The following is a 21,678-nucleotide window of genomic DNA, read 5'->3' as shown; positions in this document are numbered from 1 at the left end:
CATATTTATATAAATATATGTTTATAATATATACATACAAAAACAAGTAGAAAAGGTAGAAGTGGCAATATGTTCACAATTGTTCAATTTAAATGGTGGATGAATAGTATTATTTCATTGTAGTTCTCTTTCTTTCTTGTTTTTAATGAGTAAGTTGCCCAAGACCACAACTGATAACAGACAGACTGCTGCTGCTGCTAAGTCACTGGGATTGAAACTAAGACAGCACGCTTCCTTTTTCTTTATTTTTTAACAATACTATTTTATTTAATTTATTTTTTGGCCATGACATGTGGCATGTGGGATATTAGTTCCCCCACCAGGGATCGAACCCATGTCCCCTGAAGTGGAAGTGTGGAGTCTTAACCACTGGACTGCCAGGGAAGTCCCTTATTTTCAAATTTTCTGTAAGTCTGCAGTTTTTTCAGCATAAAATGTTGATGAGAAAAATAAAAAAGGAAACCTTGACCTACCAGAAACTAGAAGGGTGGCACAAAGTAGCTGAAACAGAAGCTCCCATGGGGTACCGAGACGAGATTTGGACCCCATGAGCTGAGTTTTCAGCATCTGAGCAGAGACAAGAGCTGAGAGAGAGGCGTGGTAGAGAGCCAGGAGCGGGGAGTAAACTTCCTACCAATAAACAGAACCCACCACCTCACGTCTGAAGCCAGAGTGATCCCCTGACCCCTGGCTGTTGCCATCAACAGGAGGATCCACACGAGACAAGAGCCCTGAGTTCTCATAACACGTTGGTCCTGGACTCAGATGTGAACTGTCTTTTGAAAACAAAACCCTGAGACAGGGTTTTGACTCAACTGAACTAAGCTACCATTCCACAGTTCGATGAGCTAAAACCCACTGTCCAGGATTTGTAATAATGTCAGGAGAATATTCATTGCAGCACTATTTATGGTAAAAAAGAGATTGAAAACCAACCATATGTCCATCAACAGACCGTTGGTTGAATATCCTGTGGTATCACTACACAGTAAAATGAGGAGGTTATATTTTAAAAGGGAGCCATAATATAACCTAATATTAGAAGAGATATTCCATCACTTCTGCTGTATTCTATGTACTTTGGAGAGATGTACTAAGTACATCTATGTACTAAGTCCAGTCTACACTGAATGGCTCAGGAAGATCTCCTGGAAAAAGGAATGTCAACCCACTCCAGTATTCTTGCCTGGAGAATCCCATGGACAGAAGAGCCTGAAGGGCTACCGTCCATGGGGTTGCAAAGAGTCAGACACGACTGAACAACTAACAGTTACTCTAATAAGCAATAAACTCAGTTTTGGGAAACCAAGAAGTTATTTGGATACTAATTTGGAAGCCAGCAGTCTATAAGGACAAAGAGAAAAAGTTAAAGCCAACAAAGAGAAAGGGCAGATTACAATAAAGGAATGGCAAGAACACTGGAGAAAAAAGACTTTTCATCAGCAAAAATAAATGCTGAAAGACAACAAAGTAATATCTTTAATGTGCTGAAGAAACATAATTGGGAACCTAAATTTCTAAAGTCAAGCAAAATATCATTTACAAATCAAGGCAAATTAGAAATTTTTTGACATTCAAGCACTTAGAAATTTACTACTAACCATCTCTTACAAAAAGAACTACTAAATGAGAAACAACAACAAAAAAAGAATCTAGAAAAGATGAACAGGATAAAGAAGCAAGAGTTGGCAAAAGAATTAAATATGCTGGTAAATCTAGATAAATATTGCATGTGAAAAAAACGAGAATATCAATCATTTTTTGTGTGTTTTCAAAAGCCAGCTGGTATTCCCAGTTAAAGATAGCATATTAAAAACAAGCATTTAATTCTGCTTCTTCCTGAAACCCTGCAAAATTGACGGTTGAAAGATTTCTTTAAAGAAAAAAAAAAAAACATAAAACCCACCAGAATGAAAAGAACAGGAACTATTTCAGCAGTGACAAAATATTGGATGCTGAAGAGCAGAAGGCAAGTCTGTTGGGGAATATTGGTGATCAATCTGATTTACACATCAGAGCAACCAAAAGGCCAAGGAACAGCAACTCCATATATCTCTGGAAGATGAATTAAAAGCATAGAATGGATTGGAAGTCTTTTTAAGTTAAACTCCACAGACCTCATATCACTGAAGTCCAGGCAACTGTGCCTTCCCAGAAGAAGTCAAGCTTATTCTTTAAAGTAAAACAGAGGGTCTCTTGACTACGCAGGTATCAGGCACATTTGAGCATGGCGGTAGCATACTAAGAACAGATGATGCCCAGGAAACATCGGATCCAGTTCCCAGCATGAGAGTAAAGGAGATCAGTCCCAGAGGAACAGCCCTTCCCTAGTGTTGAGAGCAGCCTAACCAGATGGGGATCCACCAGAAGTCTCCAGAAGACACTTATAGGACTTCCTGGGGGCACAGTGGTTAAGGATCCACCTGCCAATGCAGGGGGGACAGAGGTTTGATCCCTGGTCCGGGAAGATCCCACATGCTGCAGAGCAGCTAAGCCCCTGAGCCACAGTTACTGAAGCCCAAGTGCCTAGAGCCTGTGTTCTCCAACAAGAGAAGCCTCCGCAATGAGAAGCCCTCACACCACACTGCTCTGCCACATCTAGAGGAAGCCTGCAGGCAGCAACAAAGACCCAGCATGGTCAAAAATAAAATTAAATAAATAAATGATTTTAAAAAGAAGAAAAGACTTATGGAAACAAATAATACTGAGAAAATAACTGATATGCTTACTGACAAGAAATTTAGGCACTTGGAGAAAAGTATGAAGCCAAATTAGTGAGATATCCATTGAAAATTAAGCAACAAAACAAAAAAATAATTATTAACTGAAGGGAAAACAAAGTGATGCAAGAAAAAAAAGCAATCATAGCAGACAACGTGGTTCAACTGTGAATAATAATTATTTAGTTCTAATATCTTAAATACTGATTATTTATATAACAAAATTATGATATAGCTGTATATATAAAAGTGCATAAAGAGGGAGTGTGTGTGTGTGTGTGTATATATATGTATATATATATATATATAGGGGGAATGAAATAGCAGAGAAATAAACCCTCAACATACATAGTAAGAAATTAATAGATAATGCCTAAAACTGGAAAATCAATAAATAGCAATATAAACATAATGAGAGATACAAAAAATTTAATACTTGAAATTGTTCAGGGTGTTTTCCTTAGGATATGGATGGCGGACAATAAGCAGGAGGTTGCTATTTTTGTATAAGTATTACAGAGTGTGTTGATTCTTTAAATTATGTGCCTTATGTGATTGATGACTAAAACAAACAAATGTTTTAAAGCTGTATTCAAAGTAGTGGATAATAATAATAAAGAAGATAGGAGAGAAAATGTTTCTAAGGGAAATTAAAATCAAAATCCTTGTGTTATTCAGGGAGGGCATAAAAGTACCAATTAAATTTAGACATTAACTTTCAAATCCACTGAGCTCAATAACGTGGATAATGAACACTAGATAAATTTGCCCAAAGAAAGAAAAGGGGTAAAGAAGAAAGAGAAAGCACAAGAGTTAGAAAACACAAAATAAGATGGTGGAAATCATTTTTTAAATACTATAAATATATAAACAAACAAAAAATTAAAAATAATACAAAACACAATAAATATAAAAAGAGTCATTGATTAAAATACAGTTTAATTTTTAATCTAGCTAAAGACAATTTATGAGTTAAATTCAAACAGAAGAATTATATGTAAAGATACATTATTCCAAAAAAGATAGATTTTTTTTTAACTCTTAGAGAAACTGCTTATTGACTAAAACATTTTAAAAATAACAATGAATTTTTAAAACCTTGTGAACTGTGTGTAGCTAATAATACAGACTGATACTATACCCCCATAAAACTGACAGAATTGGAAAAAGAAATTAAGAAACCCACAAACACGTGGCGGAAAATAATAGTAAACGATTTTTTTACTAAAAATTCCCTCCCTCAAAAGCTGGTAAAGGGGCTTCCCTGATGGTCCAGTGGTTAAGACTCTTGCCTTCCAATACAGGGAGCATGGGTTCAATCCCTAGTGGGGGAAGTAAGGTCCCACATGCCTTGGGGTGGGGCCAAAAATTAAAAAAACAAAGCAGCTGGTAAAAACAAGAGAGGAAATTAAGAATTTAGAATATTTAAAAGCTTATATAGAAAGGAAATAAAGAAACCTGTGATCCCAAGCAGAGATTGAATATTCTCTTCAAGCACTAGCGGGACATTCATTTCCAGTAAGGAAGTCTGGACTGATTTCACAGAACTGACACTTTAATTCACACTGATGGTAGAAAACGCAGGAAATGTAGACAGTTTAAAGTGCAAGACAAAAGTTATCTATAGTCTCACTCTGAGTTCAACTCTTTCACTCTTCGGCATATTTCCTTTCAGTCTTTTTCGAAATGTGCTTTCATACATGCTTTTCTTTTTCTGTTTTCTTCTTTTCTTGGTAATAGTGATGTTTACTGTGTATTCCTTTTATATCGTTTTGTTCGCAACTAACTTTTCACTTTCATGCATTGGAGAAGGAAATGGCAACCCACTCCAGTGTTCTTGCCTGGAGAATCCCAGGGACGGGGAAGCCTGATGGGCTTCCGTGTATGGGGTCGCACAGAGTCGGACACGACTGAAGTGACTTAGCAGTAGCAGTAATGATGCCGTAATTTACCGCTCTAGGACCTACCAGTCTCCCCAGAGTTTCTTTTCATCACAAAATCAGGCTAATGGAAAGCACATCCACTCTACGGGATAAATGTGTGGTTCTTAGAAAAAGGGACTATTCATACTGATAAGATGTGTCCACCTCTAGGTAAGTCAGCGAACCGGGCTACAGAACACTTTGGAGGACCGACGGAGAAGGAAGGTTTTAGAGTTGAAGCAAAAACCAGATTCTCAGGACCCCTAAAGGACCTACTTACTAGCCCTCCTCCCCAGTTCAGAGCCAGCAGCAGCCCCGGGGCGGGGGAAACCAGCCGGTTCATCCCTGGTTGACGCCTGGGAGAACCGACACGCAGATCACACGCAGGGACCTGGGGAAGACGGGGTGCCAGATGGGGGCGGAGGAAGATGCCAAAGCATGAAGGGGGCTGGGAGGATGGAGATCTGGAAGGATAAGCCAGCATCATCCGTACGGGGCATCCTCAAAGCCAGCATCCATACGGGGCATCTTTCCTCCATTCCGTTCTTTGCCCCGCCTCCCCTCACCACACCCCCATCGCTAAATGCAGTCATACCTGTCGGTGCTCTGTGGCCTGAATCTGTCCACGAAAGGGGCCGTTTAAACCTGCAGCCGAGCTCGGGGTGGACCAGCCGGGGCCCGACAGGCGTGGCAGTGCGGAGGGCGTGATTGGGGGAAGCCAGGTCCGTCTCGACCTGCATTTCTCTACTTACGGCAAAGGATTACAGGGCGTCGGGTGACCCCCCGGGGGACTAAAGGCCGCCTCCCCCACCCTCCAAAGCCTGCAGAGCCTGCCACCAGGGAGCCACGCCCTCTGAGGGACCAGTGGGGGTGGGGTGCTTGAGAATGCCTTGCTCTGGCTTTCAGCGGGTAATTGCTGTAAGTTCTGCTACATTCTTGGCACAAAATAGGGCTTGATACACTAACTATTGGGCTTCCCAGATGGCCCTAGTGGTAAAGAACCTGCCCGCAAAGCGGGAGACTTGCTCTCTGTCCCTAAGTAGGGAAGATCCCCTGGAGGAAGGCATGGCAACCCACTCCAATCGTCTTGCCTGGAAAATCCCATGGACAGAGGAGCCTGGTGGGTTTCACAGTCCACGGGGTCGCAAAGAGTCAGACACGACTGAAGTAACAGCACGCACGCACGCTATTACCATGATTTTTCCTTATGCTACAGTGCTCTGGGGCCCAGGTTTTGGTTTTAAGCAGTTCTAGGTTTAAAACCATGCCCAGATCCCAATGATTAGTTATTTGGCTGCTTCGGAATGGGTTTACCACCACAGAACCTATTTCCTCAACTAGGAAATGGAATTAATAATATCTACTTTATGGGATTAAATTAGCTAACAGATGGAAAGCATTATCCCAGTAGCACAGAGTACATAGTTAAACCGTAGCAGTTAGAACTACCGTTTAACGTGTATTTCCTAGTCTTGCCTGTTTTTCCTCCTCTTTGCTCATACTGAACTCTTTCTCCCTCTTTCTATGTAACTTTTTTTAGAAGAAGTATTTCTTTAGAAACCACTTGGAAATCTATTCCTATCTGCCTTTTTTTTTTTTAATCATCTCTGTTCTTTTCATTGCAGTGTGGTGAATCCATTCATAACTTCTAATAATGGGAACAGGCATTTAAATAAATGTAGCAAATCACGAACTTACTAGCCCATATACCCCTTGCTAGAAGTCATTATGAGTGCAAAGAAGGAAAAGAACAAATCAAAGTAGATCAAGAAAGGCTTTGTAGAAGTGACACTTCAACATCATCTTGAAATATAAAATTTTGGAATCAGATAGTCCTGGGATTGAACCCCTGTTCTGGCACTAATTAGCTGTGGGTGAGTTAACTAATCTGGCCAAGTTATCAGTCTCCTCCTGTATTCTATGAAGATAATAACACCCACCTCAAAGGGAAGTGGGATTAAATGAGTTCATAAATGTGGGAATCCAAGGAATTGATGATAATAAGTTATTGATACATGCTTATTCTCTTTCCTTCTGCTCATTACCTGTCGAATCCTCTCCATTACCTTCTTACTAACTCTTTCTTCCATTCTCCCTCCCTCTCCATCTTTAGTTCAGCTGGGTGTCACCTGGAAACATAATAAGCCTTCTAAGAAGTTACCAAGAAAAGTATGAAACCACTTGAGTTGTAGGTTGACCCCATCCTCATGAAGATCTTGATCTATGGACAATTTCTATGTAACAATGGTTATATCTGGCCAAATTGTCTATAGTATGCTTTAAAGCATGTTTTCCCAGCTTTCTGAGAAAAGTGCAATGCAGGGTTGAAAGATTTAGATCTCAGCTAAAGACTGAGATGAAGTGTATCATCTACAACATCTTCTCAACCTACCAACCCTAAAGTCTCCATCACTTCTAATGAGGTTAGTGTATGACATATGCTCTTTAACAGTTTGATTCAGAACCATTTCTTCTTTTTAATGTTTACCGTTTGTCAGCACCATGTGGTATATGGGATCTTAGTTCCCCAACTGAGTGATTGAACCCATACTCCCTGCACTGGACATGCGGAGTCTTAACAACTGGACCACCAGGGAAGTCCCCTGTGACCATTCTTTACCAAAGTTTTCCTGAATTGACAAATCTCAATTTCCCAGGAGAGTTTTTGTTTTCAGTGATGAAGATTTCATTTCTTCATGTAAACTTCCATACAAAGAAGGCACAAGGAAAAGGAGGAGGAATTGCATTTGCTTCTCTAGAGCAGACAAGACTGGGTGGAAGGGGAATTACCAGCATCCCCGTGATGGAGCTGACCTGGGGACTGTGTCACTTTCTCCGATTCAGATTTCAAAGCCTGATCTACTCTCCCTCTAGGAATGGAGTCTGTCCTGGTTTCAGCTACAGTAGGTATACCATCTACTCATCCCCAGCCAAGTCCAGCCTGACCTTGTCTTCTTCCTGCCTTCCTCCCACCAGGCAGCTCTCCTGGAGGCTGAGTCCTTTTAAAGCATCACCTGATACCATTCATTACTGCCCCCACCCCACCCCCATCACACAGTGAGCCAGGCGCTGGGGACCACAACATAGTCCTTGCCTTCGAAGTGTTTACAATCAGGGGAGTCAACAAGGTACTTAGGGTAGAAAAGCAAGTGAAAGCTAAGTATCACCAAAAAGCAACATGTGAATTTCTTCAGGAGCAGAGGAAAAGGAAATTCACAAGGAGCTGGGCTGGTGAAAATGGCTTCCTGATAAAAAGCCAGGGTGCTGAACTGGTGGTTCAGTAGTTAAGATTCCACATTCCCAATGCAGAGGGACTGGGTTCCATCCTGGTCGGGGAACTAGATCCCACATGCCGCAACTAAGACCCGGAGCAGCCAGATAAATACCTTTTCAAAAAAAGAAGAAATCCACTGTGCCTTCTCTATTGTGTGTGTGTTGGGGGGTGGGGAAAGCAGATGGATGAAGGGGCTGACACTTGTTCAGAAAGCCCTTGAGGACTTGAACTTCCCAGGCAGGCACCCAGGCTGGGACCTTCAGCTCTGGCAATGCCTAGGGAGTGCCCTGGGCAAATTACTTAGCCTCTGGATGCCTCCATCTCCTCCTCCCTAAAATGGGTACAATAACAATATCCTCTCCTCCCTCAGAGACTTTGATGAAGATAAAAAGAGTTAAGATCTGTGAAACACAGGGTACACCGTGCTTAGTAAATACGAATCAGGGTTAAGGACAAGAGTTATTTGTGCCATAGTGTTCTGGCGCAGGAGACATGTACAAGTGAGTGGGCATCGTCCTGGAGTCTGTGTAATTAATGCTGCCTGGGGAGGAGCGTGTGTGCTCAAGACACCGTCTGGGACGCCTTACATAATGTTAGCTTTAGGCAGAGTGCCTGTCATTGGCGCAGCTCCGAAAATACACATACACACGAGCATGCCCGCGAGGCGGGGCCGCAGGGGGTGCGGGCTGCGTGGCCCACGCCGCCTGTCCGCTCGGGCCCCCGGGCGCGAGACCGGGTCCCTGCGTGTCGCCGACACACGCGCACACACCGACACCAGCCCCGCTTCGACGTGCGTGTCATGGCTTAAAAATAGATGCTAATCCGTCAACCGGTCTGCCAAGCCAGACCGAGGCGGCGGCGGAGTCATGGCCGTGGGGCTGCCTGCGCCTGCGATCCGCCTCCGGGACTGAGACCCGCGCCGCCTCCCGAGGTAGCGGGGCCGCGGCGGGTGGGCGAGGCGCCGGGGATCGGGGCTGGGGGGCGCCGGGCAGGGGACGGGGGGCGCTTAAAAGGGGCCTGGGAGCCCGCCGGTGGGGCCCTGCCGGGGCTCCCTCCCTCCGCGCCTGGCTGTCTGTGTTGGCGAGGGCTGGGCGACAGCCATGAACCTGTTACAACCGCAGCAGAGGGAAGGGGGCAGGGCCGCGGACCAGGGCCCCCAAAAGCTGGCGGATGGGGTTGGAGCGTGTCCAGGGACGGAATGGGGAGAAAGCGAGTGCCACGGAGCTCCCGCTACACCTGGGCTGCTTCCCGCTTTCTTTCCACCATTCAGCATCACCCAGGCAGCAGCATTCTGTTCCCAGAAAAGGTTGTTTGGGAGCCAAGTGGTGAGGTCTTTAGGCCTGCGGAGCGAAAGTAGATGATGATAATGGTGATGCTGATGATGAAGATGTCGATCCTGATGGTAATGACAGTAATGGTGGTGGCGATGGTCGTGATGGTGATCGTGCTGATGGAGGTGGCCGTGATTGCTGTAGTGTTCTCTTTCTACACTCCTTCTGATCAGCCATTGGGGAAAAAACTCTCTTCCTAAACAACCCCTCAACACCCTAAGATTCAGCCTCCCCTCGCCAGTTCTCATCCTAAGACCCCTGGTTCTTATGCTTTGTGAGTGTGGAGCTCTCCTGGCCCTGGGGGGACAGGGGGATTGGGGAAAACAGGGCCCCTGTTGAGACTGTGGGGGAGGGGTTGGGGGGGATGGGGGGAGGCAAGGCGAAGATGGCCTCTCACTAGGGACCTTGCCTTGAGTCCTTGGGGCAGGAGACAGGAAAAGGAGTGGGAGGCGAATTCTTCAGAGCGGCCCACCTTTGCTCAGGGCCAGGATCACCATGCAGAGGAGGAGGAGGAGGAGGAGGGGTAGAAGAGGAGATAAGAGGCGCTGAAGTAGGGGGACTGTTGCTACAATCCCCCCTGCCTGCAGCTCCCAGGGCAAGTCTCAAAGCATGGCCCTTCCCAGCTCCACAGCTCAATGCGTGGTCCCCACTGTTCACAGAAAGTCAGGCACGTCTTCTCAGGCCCCTCATTGAGGACCCCCTTGTGCTAAATAGGGTCACTTGATTTCACCAGCAACACAGGCGCTAATCCACACTCTGAGCTCCTGGGCCAGGCAGGAGCTCCCATTTCTTCCCTTTCCTCCCTCCTCCAGCCCTTCACCCTCTGCCTCTCCCCATCCACACACCCACACCCACACACGCACACACACACAAACACACACACAGTACTCCAGCCCTGCCTGGACCCAGAGAGATGAGGTTTAATCAGTGATACCTGTCATGCTATCCAAGGGAGGCTGCTTTGCCTGTGGCGCACAGATAACTGGCGCTTCCATCCATGAACCTGGGTCTTCAGCGAGTGTTTTTCAAAAACTTCAGCTTCCTCTTTACCACTCTTCCCCACGCGCCCCATCCCCCCAGCTGGACTTCCCAGAGCAGCTGAGGGCTGAGGCGGCGGGAGGGCAGGAAGGGGTTAAAGCAGCCCATCTCCACCCCGCCCCCACCCTACCCCTGAGGCCGGAGGGGCTGTGCCACGGCCCCAGCTGCTGCTGCCTTCAGGCCAACTCCTTCTGGATGGATCCAGAATCTCCCCCCAAACTCCCCTCCCAGCTCCCCAGCCTGTCTGCCTGCAGCCCCAGACAGATGAGACCCAGAGGCGGGCTGGCAAGGCTACCAGCACTGGGCCCTGCCACCCAGATGCCAAATGTGTGTGTGTGTGTGTGTTGACTGTGTCTGCGGAGTGGGGGCGGGGTGGTGGAGCAGACGCCCAGCAGCTGGGCCGCTGCCTCGGCCCGTAAACAAGAACATGTGACGCTCCCACCTCCTTGCCTGGAGCCAAAGAGCAGGGCGATAGGAGCTGCTGCAGCTCAAAGGAGACGACCGTCCACAGCGCCCACCCCGCCCAGGGCCAGACTTCACCGTCCTCCTCCAGAACCTTCTCCCCGGGGGCGGGAAGGGACCCAGCCGCTACGAACGCGCTCAGGCGTCATTCACACCCCCCCCCCTCCCCGCCTCTGCCGGCAGCTGCCACCTGGACACCCGCCCCGCCTCACCTCGCGCACCTCGGGGGCTGCCAGGCCTCCTGTCGCCTCTAAGATGTGTCCCGGCAACTGGCTCTGGGCTTCGGTGACATTCATGGCCCGCTTCTCCCGGAGCGGCTCGAGGTCTCCAGTCCGCGTGAGAGGCGCTCTGGAGGAGCCGCCCGCCGTCCAGCACCCCTTCCTCAACGTCTTCGAGTTGGAGAGGCTGCTGTACACCGGGAAGACCGCCTGTAACCACGCCGACGAGGTCTGGCCAGGCCTCTACCTCGGAGACCAGTAGGTACCGGGCAGACTGGGGCCACGGCTGTGTGTGTGCGCGTGTGAGCGTGTGTGCAAGAAGAAAGGAGAAGGGAGGCAGAGAGGCGTGGAGTTGTGCTGTTGGTTCCATTTGAGGATGGAAGGGAGGGGGTACACGGGTAGAGTGGAGCCTGGAGGGTCAGGGAGAGTGAACAGGATTACGTACATGCTAAGTCACCTCAGTCGAGTTGGACTTCTTGCGACCCCGTGGACTGTGGATCTCCAGGCTCCTCTGTCCATGGGATTCTCCAGGCAAGAATGCTGGAGTGGGTTGCCATGCCCTCCTCCAGGGGATCTTCCCAGCCCAAGAATCGAACCCACGTCTCTTAGGTAGGACAGGATTACTGATAGACCCAATTCTGGACAGACAGGCTCTGTTCAAGTAATCATGTAATTCATTTAGCACAATGCATGAGCATTTTCATATGCCAGTGCTGTGGGCTGGACATCATAGATGACTTATCTGACCTTCCATCTTTGTGCCCTGAGAAAAAGCTATCACTGGGGCCAGGAACAGTGGGTGGTAAGACGAGGGGTGCCCCAGATGACATTAATGGTAAAGAACCTGCCTGACAGTGCAAAAGATGTAAGAGACATGGGTTCGATCCCTGGGTCGGGAAGATCCCCTGGAGGAGGGCATGGCAGCCCACTTCAGTATTCTTTCCTGGAGAAGCCCATGGACAGAGAAGCCCGGTGGGTTACAGTCCACAGGGTCACAAAGAGTTGGACTGAAGCGACTGCCTTAGCACATAAAACAAAAAGGTGGCAAAGCCAAGCCATAGAGTATGCAGAGGCTCTGCCAGATGGGGGCGACAGAGAGACAGGAGTCAAAGAGAAAGGAGGCCCTACGGGTCTTTTCAGACACCTTTAGAGCCTACAAGGAGTTTTTCACAGGCTTTTTCTCTGTTAATCTTCACGATAGCCTGGTGAGATAGGTACCACTATCCCCAGGTTACACAGGAGGAATTGGAAGCTCAGAGAAGCTGGGACTGGCCCAAGGTCCCACGGGGCGTAAGTAGCAGAGCCCAGGACTTAGAGGTTCAAGTTCAGGGTGCTTTCTGCCCTAGGAGTTGGCACTAGACAGGGCATTCGATATGACCCTGTTGGCATGAGCTGAGGGCTGTGAACCACGGAAACCCCTGCAGGTGACACACGCAGGGTAACCATGGGCTTGGAGTAACTGGCAAAACACAAGAAGATTCTGGGCATCACAGAGAGTCTAAATGGGAAAGGGACTTCCCTGGCTGTGCAGTGTTGAGGACTCCCTGCTTCCACTTTAGTGTGCACAGGTTTGATCCCTGGTCGAGGAACTAAGATCCTGCAGGCCGCATGGGACAGCCAGAAAAAAAAAGTTTTACAAAAATAAAGTAATGAGGGAGTGGTGAGAACCATAGCAATTCAAGGTTACCAGGTTAAACGTGAGCTGCTCCAACAAGCCGTCCAGTGTCCAGATCCTCCCTGCCACGTCCAGACCCATCCACTGACCTCCTCTCTCTACCTGAATGCCCTGGTGTGAAGAAAACCCCTCTCTCCCAAGACGCCCCAATCTTTCTCCAGCTAGATTCCACCGTTGGCAGGTACTTCCTTCCACGAAATACAAACCCTGTTGATCTTTCTCACGGATCAAGTATTAATAAAATCCTGTGGCCTCCGAGCATCTTTCAATATGTTATCAGGGCTGCAGTTTGCTCTTCTCTTGCCGAGGCCAAAAATCTCTCCAGGACTCCCCAGCTTTGCTCCAGGACAAGACTCAGAGTCATTGCGCATCTCGGGTCCTCAGGAAGTGAAGGGAAGGCCTGGAGTGATGTTGGCCGGGTGGTGATCAGAGTACCGACCGGGGTGTCTGGTCCCACTGCCCAGCCTCACTCCCTCTAACCTCCGCTCCTCAATGCAGGGAAATAGCCAACAACCACCGGGAGCTGCGTCGCCTGGGCATCACGCACGTCCTCAACGCCTCTCACAGCCGGTGGCGAGGGACGCCCGAAGCCTACGAGGGGCTGGGCATCCGCTACCTGGGTGTCGAGGCCCATGACTCGCCGGCCTTCGACATGAGTGTCCACTTCCAGGCAGCCGCTGACTTCATCCACCGGGCGCTGAGCCAGCCAGGAGGTAGGAAGGGAGGGAAGCGAGGCGGAGGGGTGGACCCACGGACGCTGATTTAGAGCAAAGCCAGGACTCTGGGTGTGGAGAGAGAAAGAGACTTGAATGGTGTGATGAGATGCTCAGAAAAGAAAACTCTTCTCTCAACCATCTTTTCAACGCAGTCCGTAAAAAGAAGGAAATAATCCCAAATGTCGGGAGAGTGGCAAATTGCCCCTGGGCGGGAAGATTATGGGAGATGTATGTTTTAATTGTTGCCTTCTTTATACATTTCTAGACTTTCTAATGATTCTTGCTTTGCCTGTCTTGCTTTAGTGATCAGAAAAAAAAATATATATATATATATATATTTAAGATACAAAAATATTTTATTTTTTAAAGTAAAAAGTATTTTGTTTAAAAAATATAAGCTGTATTGGGACTTCCCCAGTGGCTAAGACTGCTGTTCATTGCAGCGAAAAAATAAGAAAATATTTTTTAAAATAGGAAAAAATATATACTGATCACCCACACCCGCCCTCCCCCCAGAATGGATGGGAGCCTGAGGAAGGGCCAGGTTAGACACAAAGGATTTTCCATGGATGCACTCAGCAAGTATCAAGTGGAAACTCTACTTGGTACAAAGCTCAGTTTTGCATTAATCTTGAGTCTCTCCCTTCAAGCTCTTTTTTTAAAGCTCTATGTTATCTTTTAAATATTTATTTGTTTATTTATTTGGCTGTTCTGGGTCTTAACTGTGGCATGCGGGATCTAGTTCCCTGATCAGGTCTTGAACCGGGGCCCCCTGCATTGGGAGCTTGGAGTCTTAGCCACTGGACCACCAGGCAAGTCCCTCTTCGAGCCCATTTTGGGTATATGGATGCTGAACTGCTACAGGTTTTCCGTGTCTTCCCGTCTGTGTGCCCCCATTTGCTGGGATTCAGATTCTTAACATCTCCCCATCTGTGCCTCCGAGCATCTCTGCTTACCTGTCTTCCTCCTCACCTGCCCCCAGCCTCCTCCAGCCCAGCGCACAGTCCCCTAGCTGCCTCTCTCCGTCTGTCTGTGTTCACAGGGAGGATCCTGGTGCACTGCGCCGTGGGAGTGAGCCGCTCGGCCACCCTGGTGCTGGCCTACCTCATGCTGTACCACCGCCTCACCCTTGTGGAGGCCATCAAGAAAGTCAAGGACCACCGAGGCATCATCCCCAACCGGGGCTTCCTGAGGCAGCTCCTGGCCTTGGACCGCAGGCTGCGGCAGGGGCTGGAGGCGTGAGGGGTGGGGGAGGGCGGTCAGGCCGGGCCTGTGGGTCCCTGGATCCCAGCTGGACAGCAGAGGCCCAGGGGGCAGGTGGGGGGGAACTGAGTGAACCCATTCTCTCCTTAGAGGGCTGGGACGTGACCCCAGACCACAGCTGCTATCTGTTGCAAGGGGATGGGGAGGGGTGAGCTGGGCAGGATGACAGCCACCTAGCAGGGAGCAGGCCAGGGAGGGAGGCAGCTAGGGTCCTGGATTCCAGGCAGGGTGGTCCCAGAGATTCAAGGCCCCTTCCCCTCTTTGTGCTCAAGTGTTCCCCTCCCTCTCTGATATGGACCCGCTCTGCCCTGTGCCCCTGCGGGGACAGCAGGGAGGCGGCAGGCACGGCTGTGACGATGTCGAGTTGTGTAGGGCCAGGAGCAGAGAGACAGACGGTGATGAGATGGTGAGAAAAGCTGAGAGAAGCCTACAGACTTGTTACTCCAAACACGGCAGGAAGAGGTGTGGGAGGCTTGGCGCCATGCCAGTGGGTGCTGGTCGTGGCCCAAAAACAGCAGAGGTGCATGACTGCGAGTCTATCACTGATCACTCGCTTACTGGATCCAAGTGTCTCCAGGAAAAATAAAAACGGTGAAAACGACGCGAGCCTCTTGAATCACTGACGGCTTGTCTGAGTCTGCAGCTGTCTTCCTGAGGGCAGTCCCTGGCTCCCTCCTAAGGGTCATGGGCCCCCACCAGCCCTAATGCCTCCAGCGGTGCTTAAGGGGGATCATCCCTGGTGGCTCAGACAGTAAAAAGAATCCTCCTGCAATGCAGGAGACCAGGGTTCGATCCCTGGGTCTGGAAGATCCCCTGGAGAAGGACATGGCAACCCACTCCAGTCTTCTTGCCTGGAGGATTCTATGGACAGAGGAGCCTGACGGGCTACCGTCCATGGGATCGCAAAGACTTGGACACAACTGAGCAACTAACCTTTCCAGGTTTTAAGGGAGTTTGCTCCCAAGTCTGATTCCACATGCCAGCTGTAAGGGATATCTTGTTATTTCCATTTATGTCCACACGGGGACAGCAGAGGACCAAAAAGTCAGAGTTGCAACCTGGATTAGGACTCGGCACACTGGTATCTTCAAAGCTTAAAATATGTCTCTGTTCACAAACTCCAGTGTGTAAGAAATACTGGGGTGGTCCAAAAATCCCGAATGAGCTTTTTGGCAAACGCAATATAGCTTATTTTCAAAAAGGCAGCTTGCTTTCTATATCAAGTCCCCCATTCTCGTGGAAGAGCAGAATATTAATCTTAAATCAATCCCAGCCCTAAATCATGGGTTGGGTTTTTGTGTCGTGCCAAGAAATTGGAGACCAGGGGAGGGGAGGTGATGTGATTGCTTCCTCTTCTAATCTTTCCAGGTTTTCCTCCGAAGAGGGTAACATAATCCCCCTAGTAAATCTAGGCCAAAAATAGAGTCAACCACCAGAGCAAATAGTATGGTCTTTTTTAATATTCCAACTGCCAAACTGCCAGCCACCACAGCCTTCTCTTTTTTTTTTTTTCACCACATCCTTCTTTTTAAAAGGGTGTGTTTCCCAGAAATTCCCTGGCAGTCCAGTGCTTAGGACTCTGTGCTTTCACTGACAGAAGGCACAGGTTCAATCCCTGGTCAGAAAAGTAAGATTCCTGTGGCCAAAACAAACAAACAAAAACGGGCGGTATGTTCCCAGAACATCTGCATGAGTGGAAAAAGAGGATGGGATGTAAAAGGAAGTGAAAAATACAGGAGAAAAATCACTTAATATGACTAAAGCATAGACTCTACCCCAAAGTACAGAAACTCAGAATCTCAAAGCTCAAAGACGCCTTCACAGATGAACGATTTCCACTCTCCACAAGGCATAAATAAATTGCCTTTTCAATAAGTCACTTGATGATAGTTATCAAGCATTTATTTGCTTGGCCATTTTTTGTCTTTTTAACTGAAACAAAGAGAGATTATTTTGATTTGTTTATTGACCACATTGCAAGGCAGATGGGATTTTAGTTCCCTGACCAGGGGTTGAACCCATGCCCCCTGCATGGAATCTTAACCACTGGCCCACCCAGGAAGTCCCTTGCTTGGCCATTTTTGATGGTCGGGAATCATTACATGTTACTAGCTCTTAGTGTTAGAAAGCTCTCATTTGACACTTGCATCCCATAATCACATTACAATAGTGGGAAGTGGGAAGATCTGACAGCTAGGACCTTTGGCCCCAGCACACAGCCATGAGGGTGTTGGTGACCCCAGCTCCTCTGCCCATGGGATTTCCCAGGCGAAAATAATGGAGTGGGTTGCCATTTCCAGGGGATCTTCCTGACGGATGGATCCAACCCAGGTTTCTTATGCCTCCTGAATTGGCAGGCAGATTCTTTACTACTAACACCACCTAGGAAGCCATATGTATATATACATATCTCCCATATATATGTATATATATGCATATATATATCCCATATATATGTATATATGTATGTATATGTATATATATAGGTATATATGTGTATATATATGCATATGTATATATATCTCCCATATATATATGTAAATATTATTATTATTATTTAATAACAAAAGCCATATTGTGGCTCTGGCCCAGGCACTCTTCTGTCTTTGCAGATATTAGGTCATTTAATCCTCATTAAAACTCACGTGAAGTGATTTCCTTGTCAATGTGTAGAAACAAGGAAATTGAGGTTAAGTAATTTTCCTAAGGATAAAGAATTTGCCTGCCAGTGCAGGAGACGCGAGAGACATGGGTTTGATCTCTGGGCCGGGAAAATCCCCCTGGAGTAGGAAGTGGCAACCCACTCCAGAATTCTTGCCTAGAAAATCCCGTGGACAGTGGAGCCCAAGGGCTCCAGGCCATGGAGGCCACGGAGATTCAGAGAGGACTGAGCACACGATACACACAGAGAGTAAGCTGAAGAGCTCAGACTCCAGCCCGGGAGCTCTGGCCATCACCCTGGTGTACGGCCCTTCACCTCCACCATTTAACGGTACATGTGTGTTTTGGGGACCTACAGGGGTCAAGAGACAGAAGGGAAGGGCATAGCCCGGTGACCACACAGAATCCTTTCTCCCCTCCAGGGGGGCTGAGGGGGACACCTGTCACAGATGGGTCTCACTCAAACCTGCCCTAAGTGAAGTCGATCAGTCGTGTCCGACTCTGTGACTGCATGGACTGTGTAGCCTACCAGGCTTCTCCATAAATGGGATTTTCCAGGCAAGAGTACTGGAGTGGGTTGCCATGTCCTTCTCCAGAGGATCTTCCCGACCCAGGGATCGAACCCGGGTCTCCCACATTGCAGGCAGACGCTTTACCCTCTGAGCCCCCAGGGAAGCCACCACCTGCCCAAACCGGCATTAAAAGTCCATGCTCCTGGGACTTCCCTGGTGGTCCAGTGGCTAAGACTCCACTGTCCCCATGCAGGGGGCATGGGTTCAATCACTGGTCAGGGAACCAGATCCCACGTGCTGCAGCTAAGGTTGCCACATGCCGAAACTTAGACCCAGCACAAAGAAAAAATACATTAAAAAAAAAAAAAAAATCCAGCCTCCTGCATCCAGTTCTCGCACAATGGACCCGTTGGACCCAAGCATAGAACTTGAACAGGAATAAACGCGTTCTTGTTAGACGCAGCCTGTTCCTCTAACCAGCAGAGCCTCCTGCCCCCGGGGAACGGTGACTCAAGCCTAAGTCATCGCCCTCCCAGCCGGCCCCATCCAGCGTCGACTAAAACCCTTGGGGCTGGCCCCAGGGCCCTTGGCGACTCTCGGGAGAAGGAGGAATGTTTGCCTGGTCCTTCACCCTGTGACTAATCCCAGCTGAGAAGCTGCTCAGGGAGCGGCAGTGAAGAGAGAGCTTCTGTTTCTGCGCGTCACGGCAGCAGATGGAGCCAGAAAGCAGACTGGCAGCTGAAAATATCACTGCTGGAGAGAATGCAGCCACACCTCACTGAAAGGCCCCCTACAAACAGATCCCTTGGAAAAAGGAAGCTTCGTGCGCTGTTGGTGGGAATGTAAATTGGTGCTGCATTGGAAACCAGTATGGGAGATTTCTTCAAAAAAAAAAATAGAACTACTGTATCATCCAGCAATCCTACTCCTCAGTATTTACTGAGGGGAAAAAAATGAAAGCATTAATTCAAAAAGACACCTGCACCCCAATGTTCATAGCAGCATTGTTTACAGTAGCCAAGATATGGAGACAAACTAAATGCCCGTCAACAGATAAATAGATAAAGAAGATGTGGTGTATATACCCAATAGAATGTTGTTGTTGTTTAGTCGCTAAGTCATGTTGGACTCTTTTGTGAACCCATGGACTGTAGCTTGCCAGGCTCCTCTATCCATGGCGTTTCCCAAGCAAGACTACCAGAGTGGCTTGCCATCTCCTTCTCTAGAGGATTTTCCTGGCCCAGGGACCCAACCCAAGTCTCCTGCATTGCAGACAGATTCTTTACTGCTGAGCCACCAGGGAAGCCCAGTTAAAAACTCAGCCATTAAAAACTAATAGAATTTTTCCATTCACAACAACGTGTATGGACTTGTAAGGTATTCTGGTGAGTGAAATAAGTCGGACAGAGACAGACACTGTATGATATCACTTACATGTGAAGTCTAAAAAATAAAGCAAAATAGGGAATATAACAAAGCAGAAACGGACTCACAGATCTAGAGAGCAAATTAGTGATTACCAGTGGGGAGAGGAAAGTGGGAAGGAGCACAGTAGGGCAGGGGCTAAGAGGCACAAACTACTATATATAAAATAATTAAGTTACAAGGATAGTATTGTATAGCACAGGGAATATAGCCAATATTTTATTATAACTATAAATGGAATATAACCTTTAGAAATCGTGAACCCCTATGTTGTACACCTGAAACTTACGTGATATTGTAAATCAACTATACCTCAACTAGAAAGAAAATAGAAAAAAAAAAGAAACATATTTTAAGGAAAAGGAAGCCTGAACAGAAAAAAAGTGGGCTAGATTATGCAGAAAGATAAACCCTATTTATCATAAGTTTCTGTCCTCAGAACTTTTTTTTTTTTGCAGAAGAAATGAGCAAACAATGGAAAAGTTTAGGGAAAAGCCCTGTTGATTCTCTGAACCCCAGAATCTCTGAATATATTACCTCTGTGGCAAAGGGTATTTTACACGTGAAATTAAAACCAAAACCTTGGGATCCCCCTGGTGGTCCAGGGCTTAAGAACCTGCCTGCCAATGCAGCGGATATGGGTTCGACCCCGGGTCTGGGAAGATCTGACATGCCATGAAGCAACTAAGCTTTTGTGCCACAGCTACTGAGCCTGAGCTCTAGACGCCTCCGACTGCAACAAGAGAAGTCAGAGCAACGAGAAGCCCAAGCACGAAAACTAGAGAGTAGCTTTGCTCTCCTTGCTCACCGCAACTAGAGAAAGCCTGTGTGCACCAATGAAGACCCAGCACAGTCTTTAATTACTTTTAAAAACCACGCAGACTCATGGTGGGAAGATTCCACTGAAGTATCCAGTGAGGCCTGATCACATGAGTCCTTAAAAAGCACAGAACCTTTTCAAACTGAGCTGGAAAATTTGTTCAGAGGACCCATTGCTGTCTTTGAAGACAAGGATGGGAGCTGTGGTGTAAGGAATGTGGGCACTTCCAGAAGCTGGAATAGGCAAGAAAATGGATTCTTTCCTAGATCCTCCAGAACAGAAGGTAGCCGGCTGACAGAGCTTGATTTTAGCCCGGTGAGTCTCATGCCAGTTTTCTGACCCACCACACTGTAAGATAATAAATATGCATTGTTCAAGCCATGAAGTTAGCGGAGATTGGTTACAACAGCAATGGGAAACTGATCAGAGCCCGTTGACATGCCGTGAACTCCACTTGGAAATGCCAGCACTCATCTCTGACTTGGCTTAAAAATTGAGAACTAGCAGGATTTCCCCGGTGGTCCAGTCGTTGGGACTTTGCCTTCCAGTGCAGGGCGGGTGCAGGTTTGATCCTTGGTCAAGGAGCTAAGACCTCTCATGCCTGGGGGCCAAAAAACCAAAACATAAAACAGAAGCAGTGTTGTAACATTCAATAAAGGGTTCACATTCAAAAAAAAAAAAAAAATCTGTAAGAGAAAAACTAAGAATTGGTGACACACAGAGGGAGAAAGATGTGTTGGGCAAGGGCACTGCATCACTGAGCAAAACCCACCAGCAGAGGGTATTTTGTTTTCCATGCAACTTCTCGATAACCAGGAAATGTTGCACAACATTCGGATTTCCAGTCTCTTAAAATGTGGAACGGCACCGTGGGCCCACGTCTGCACGTGGCGAGTCTGAGCAGGGGCAGTCCCAGTGGGACAAGGACAAGCCTGCCCTCCAGTCATCCCTGCCCATAGCCTTTTTCTCACACTGGATCTGCCTCCCCCCGGAGATTGTTTGCCTCCAACCCTGGGGGTAAATCGACCTTCCATCACTATGTCGTAATGTCTTACCCAGAAATGTAAGAAGCCTGGGAAAGTGCACTGACCCTCATCTTCTCCCAATCTCCACCCCGCCCCGGCCATTCCTTTGGGTTTATTTCTTAAGTAGATGTCTATTTTTTAAATTTTAATTTTATTGGAGCGTAGTTGATATACAGTGTCGTATTACCTTCAGGTGTACAGCAAAGTGAGTCAGGTATACTTATACATGTATTCATTCTTTTTTAGCTTCTTTCCTCACGCAGTGTATGAGTGTACTCTTTGCAGAGTGCTGAGTCAAGTTCCCTGTGCCGTCCGATAGGTCCTTATTGGGTATCTATTTCCTATCTGGTGGTATGTGTGTGTTTATGCCGAGCTCCTGATTTATTCTTCCCTGCCACACCTTTGGTAACCATACATTTGTTTTTGATATCTGGAAGTCTGTTTCTGCTTTGTAAGTAACTTCATTTGTATATATCTTTTAGGTTTCACGTATATGCGATATCATATATTATTTTTCTTTGTCTGACTCATTTCACTCCATATGATAGTCTCAAGGTCCATCCACGCTGCAAATGGAATGGTTACACTCTTATTTATTTATTTGGCTGTGCTGGGG

General features: G+C 47.4%; 1 protein-coding gene across 2 annotated transcripts; it reads left to right on the top strand.

Annotated features, from left to right (window-relative positions):
• Positions 1 to 8,428: 8,428 nt before the first annotated feature.
• Positions 8,429 to 15,220, top strand: DUSP26 (dual specificity phosphatase 26). 2 transcript variants are annotated; one of them, XM_027530027.1, is made up of 5 exons: positions 8,537 to 8,847; positions 9,187 to 9,318; positions 10,931 to 11,223; positions 13,139 to 13,353; positions 14,399 to 15,220. In XM_027530027.1, exons 2-5 carry the CDS (start codon positions 9,274 to 9,276, stop codon positions 14,596 to 14,598), a joined length of 753 nt encoding a protein of 250 aa, XP_027385828.1. In that variant the 5' UTR covers positions 8,537 to 8,847; positions 9,187 to 9,273; the 3' UTR covers positions 14,599 to 15,220. The 2 variants fall into 2 exon arrangements, with proteins under 2 accessions (XP_027385826.1, XP_027385828.1); XM_027530025.1 differs by lacking the exon at positions 9,187 to 9,318 and having other exon boundaries at positions 8,429 to 8,847.
• Positions 15,221 to 21,678: the final 6,458 nt, after the last annotated feature.

Source organism: Bos indicus x Bos taurus, chromosome 27, assembly GCF_003369695.1.
Source record: "Bos indicus x Bos taurus breed Angus x Brahman F1 hybrid chromosome 27, Bos_hybrid_MaternalHap_v2.0, whole genome shotgun sequence".
Taxonomy (NCBI): domain Eukaryota; kingdom Metazoa; phylum Chordata; class Mammalia; order Artiodactyla; family Bovidae; genus Bos; species Bos indicus x Bos taurus.
The sequence above is the reverse complement of the archived record's forward strand: the minus strand, read 5'-3'. Positions and strand labels throughout refer to the sequence as shown.

Bases quoted from the DNA above. Each gene is read 5' to 3' on its own strand.
- DUSP26 (XM_027530025.1), top strand. From the start codon at position 8,731: ATGCTAATCCGTCAACCGGTCTGCCAAGCCAGACCGAGGCGGCGGCGG. The intron at 8,848-10,930 runs GTAGCGGGGCCG...CTCTGCCGGCAG, and splicing joins GACCCGCGCCGCCTCCCGAG to CTGCCACCTGGACACCCGCC. The intron at 13,354-14,398 runs GTAGGAAGGGAG...CTGTGTTCACAG, and splicing joins GGCGCTGAGCCAGCCAGGAG to GGAGGATCCTGGTGCACTGC.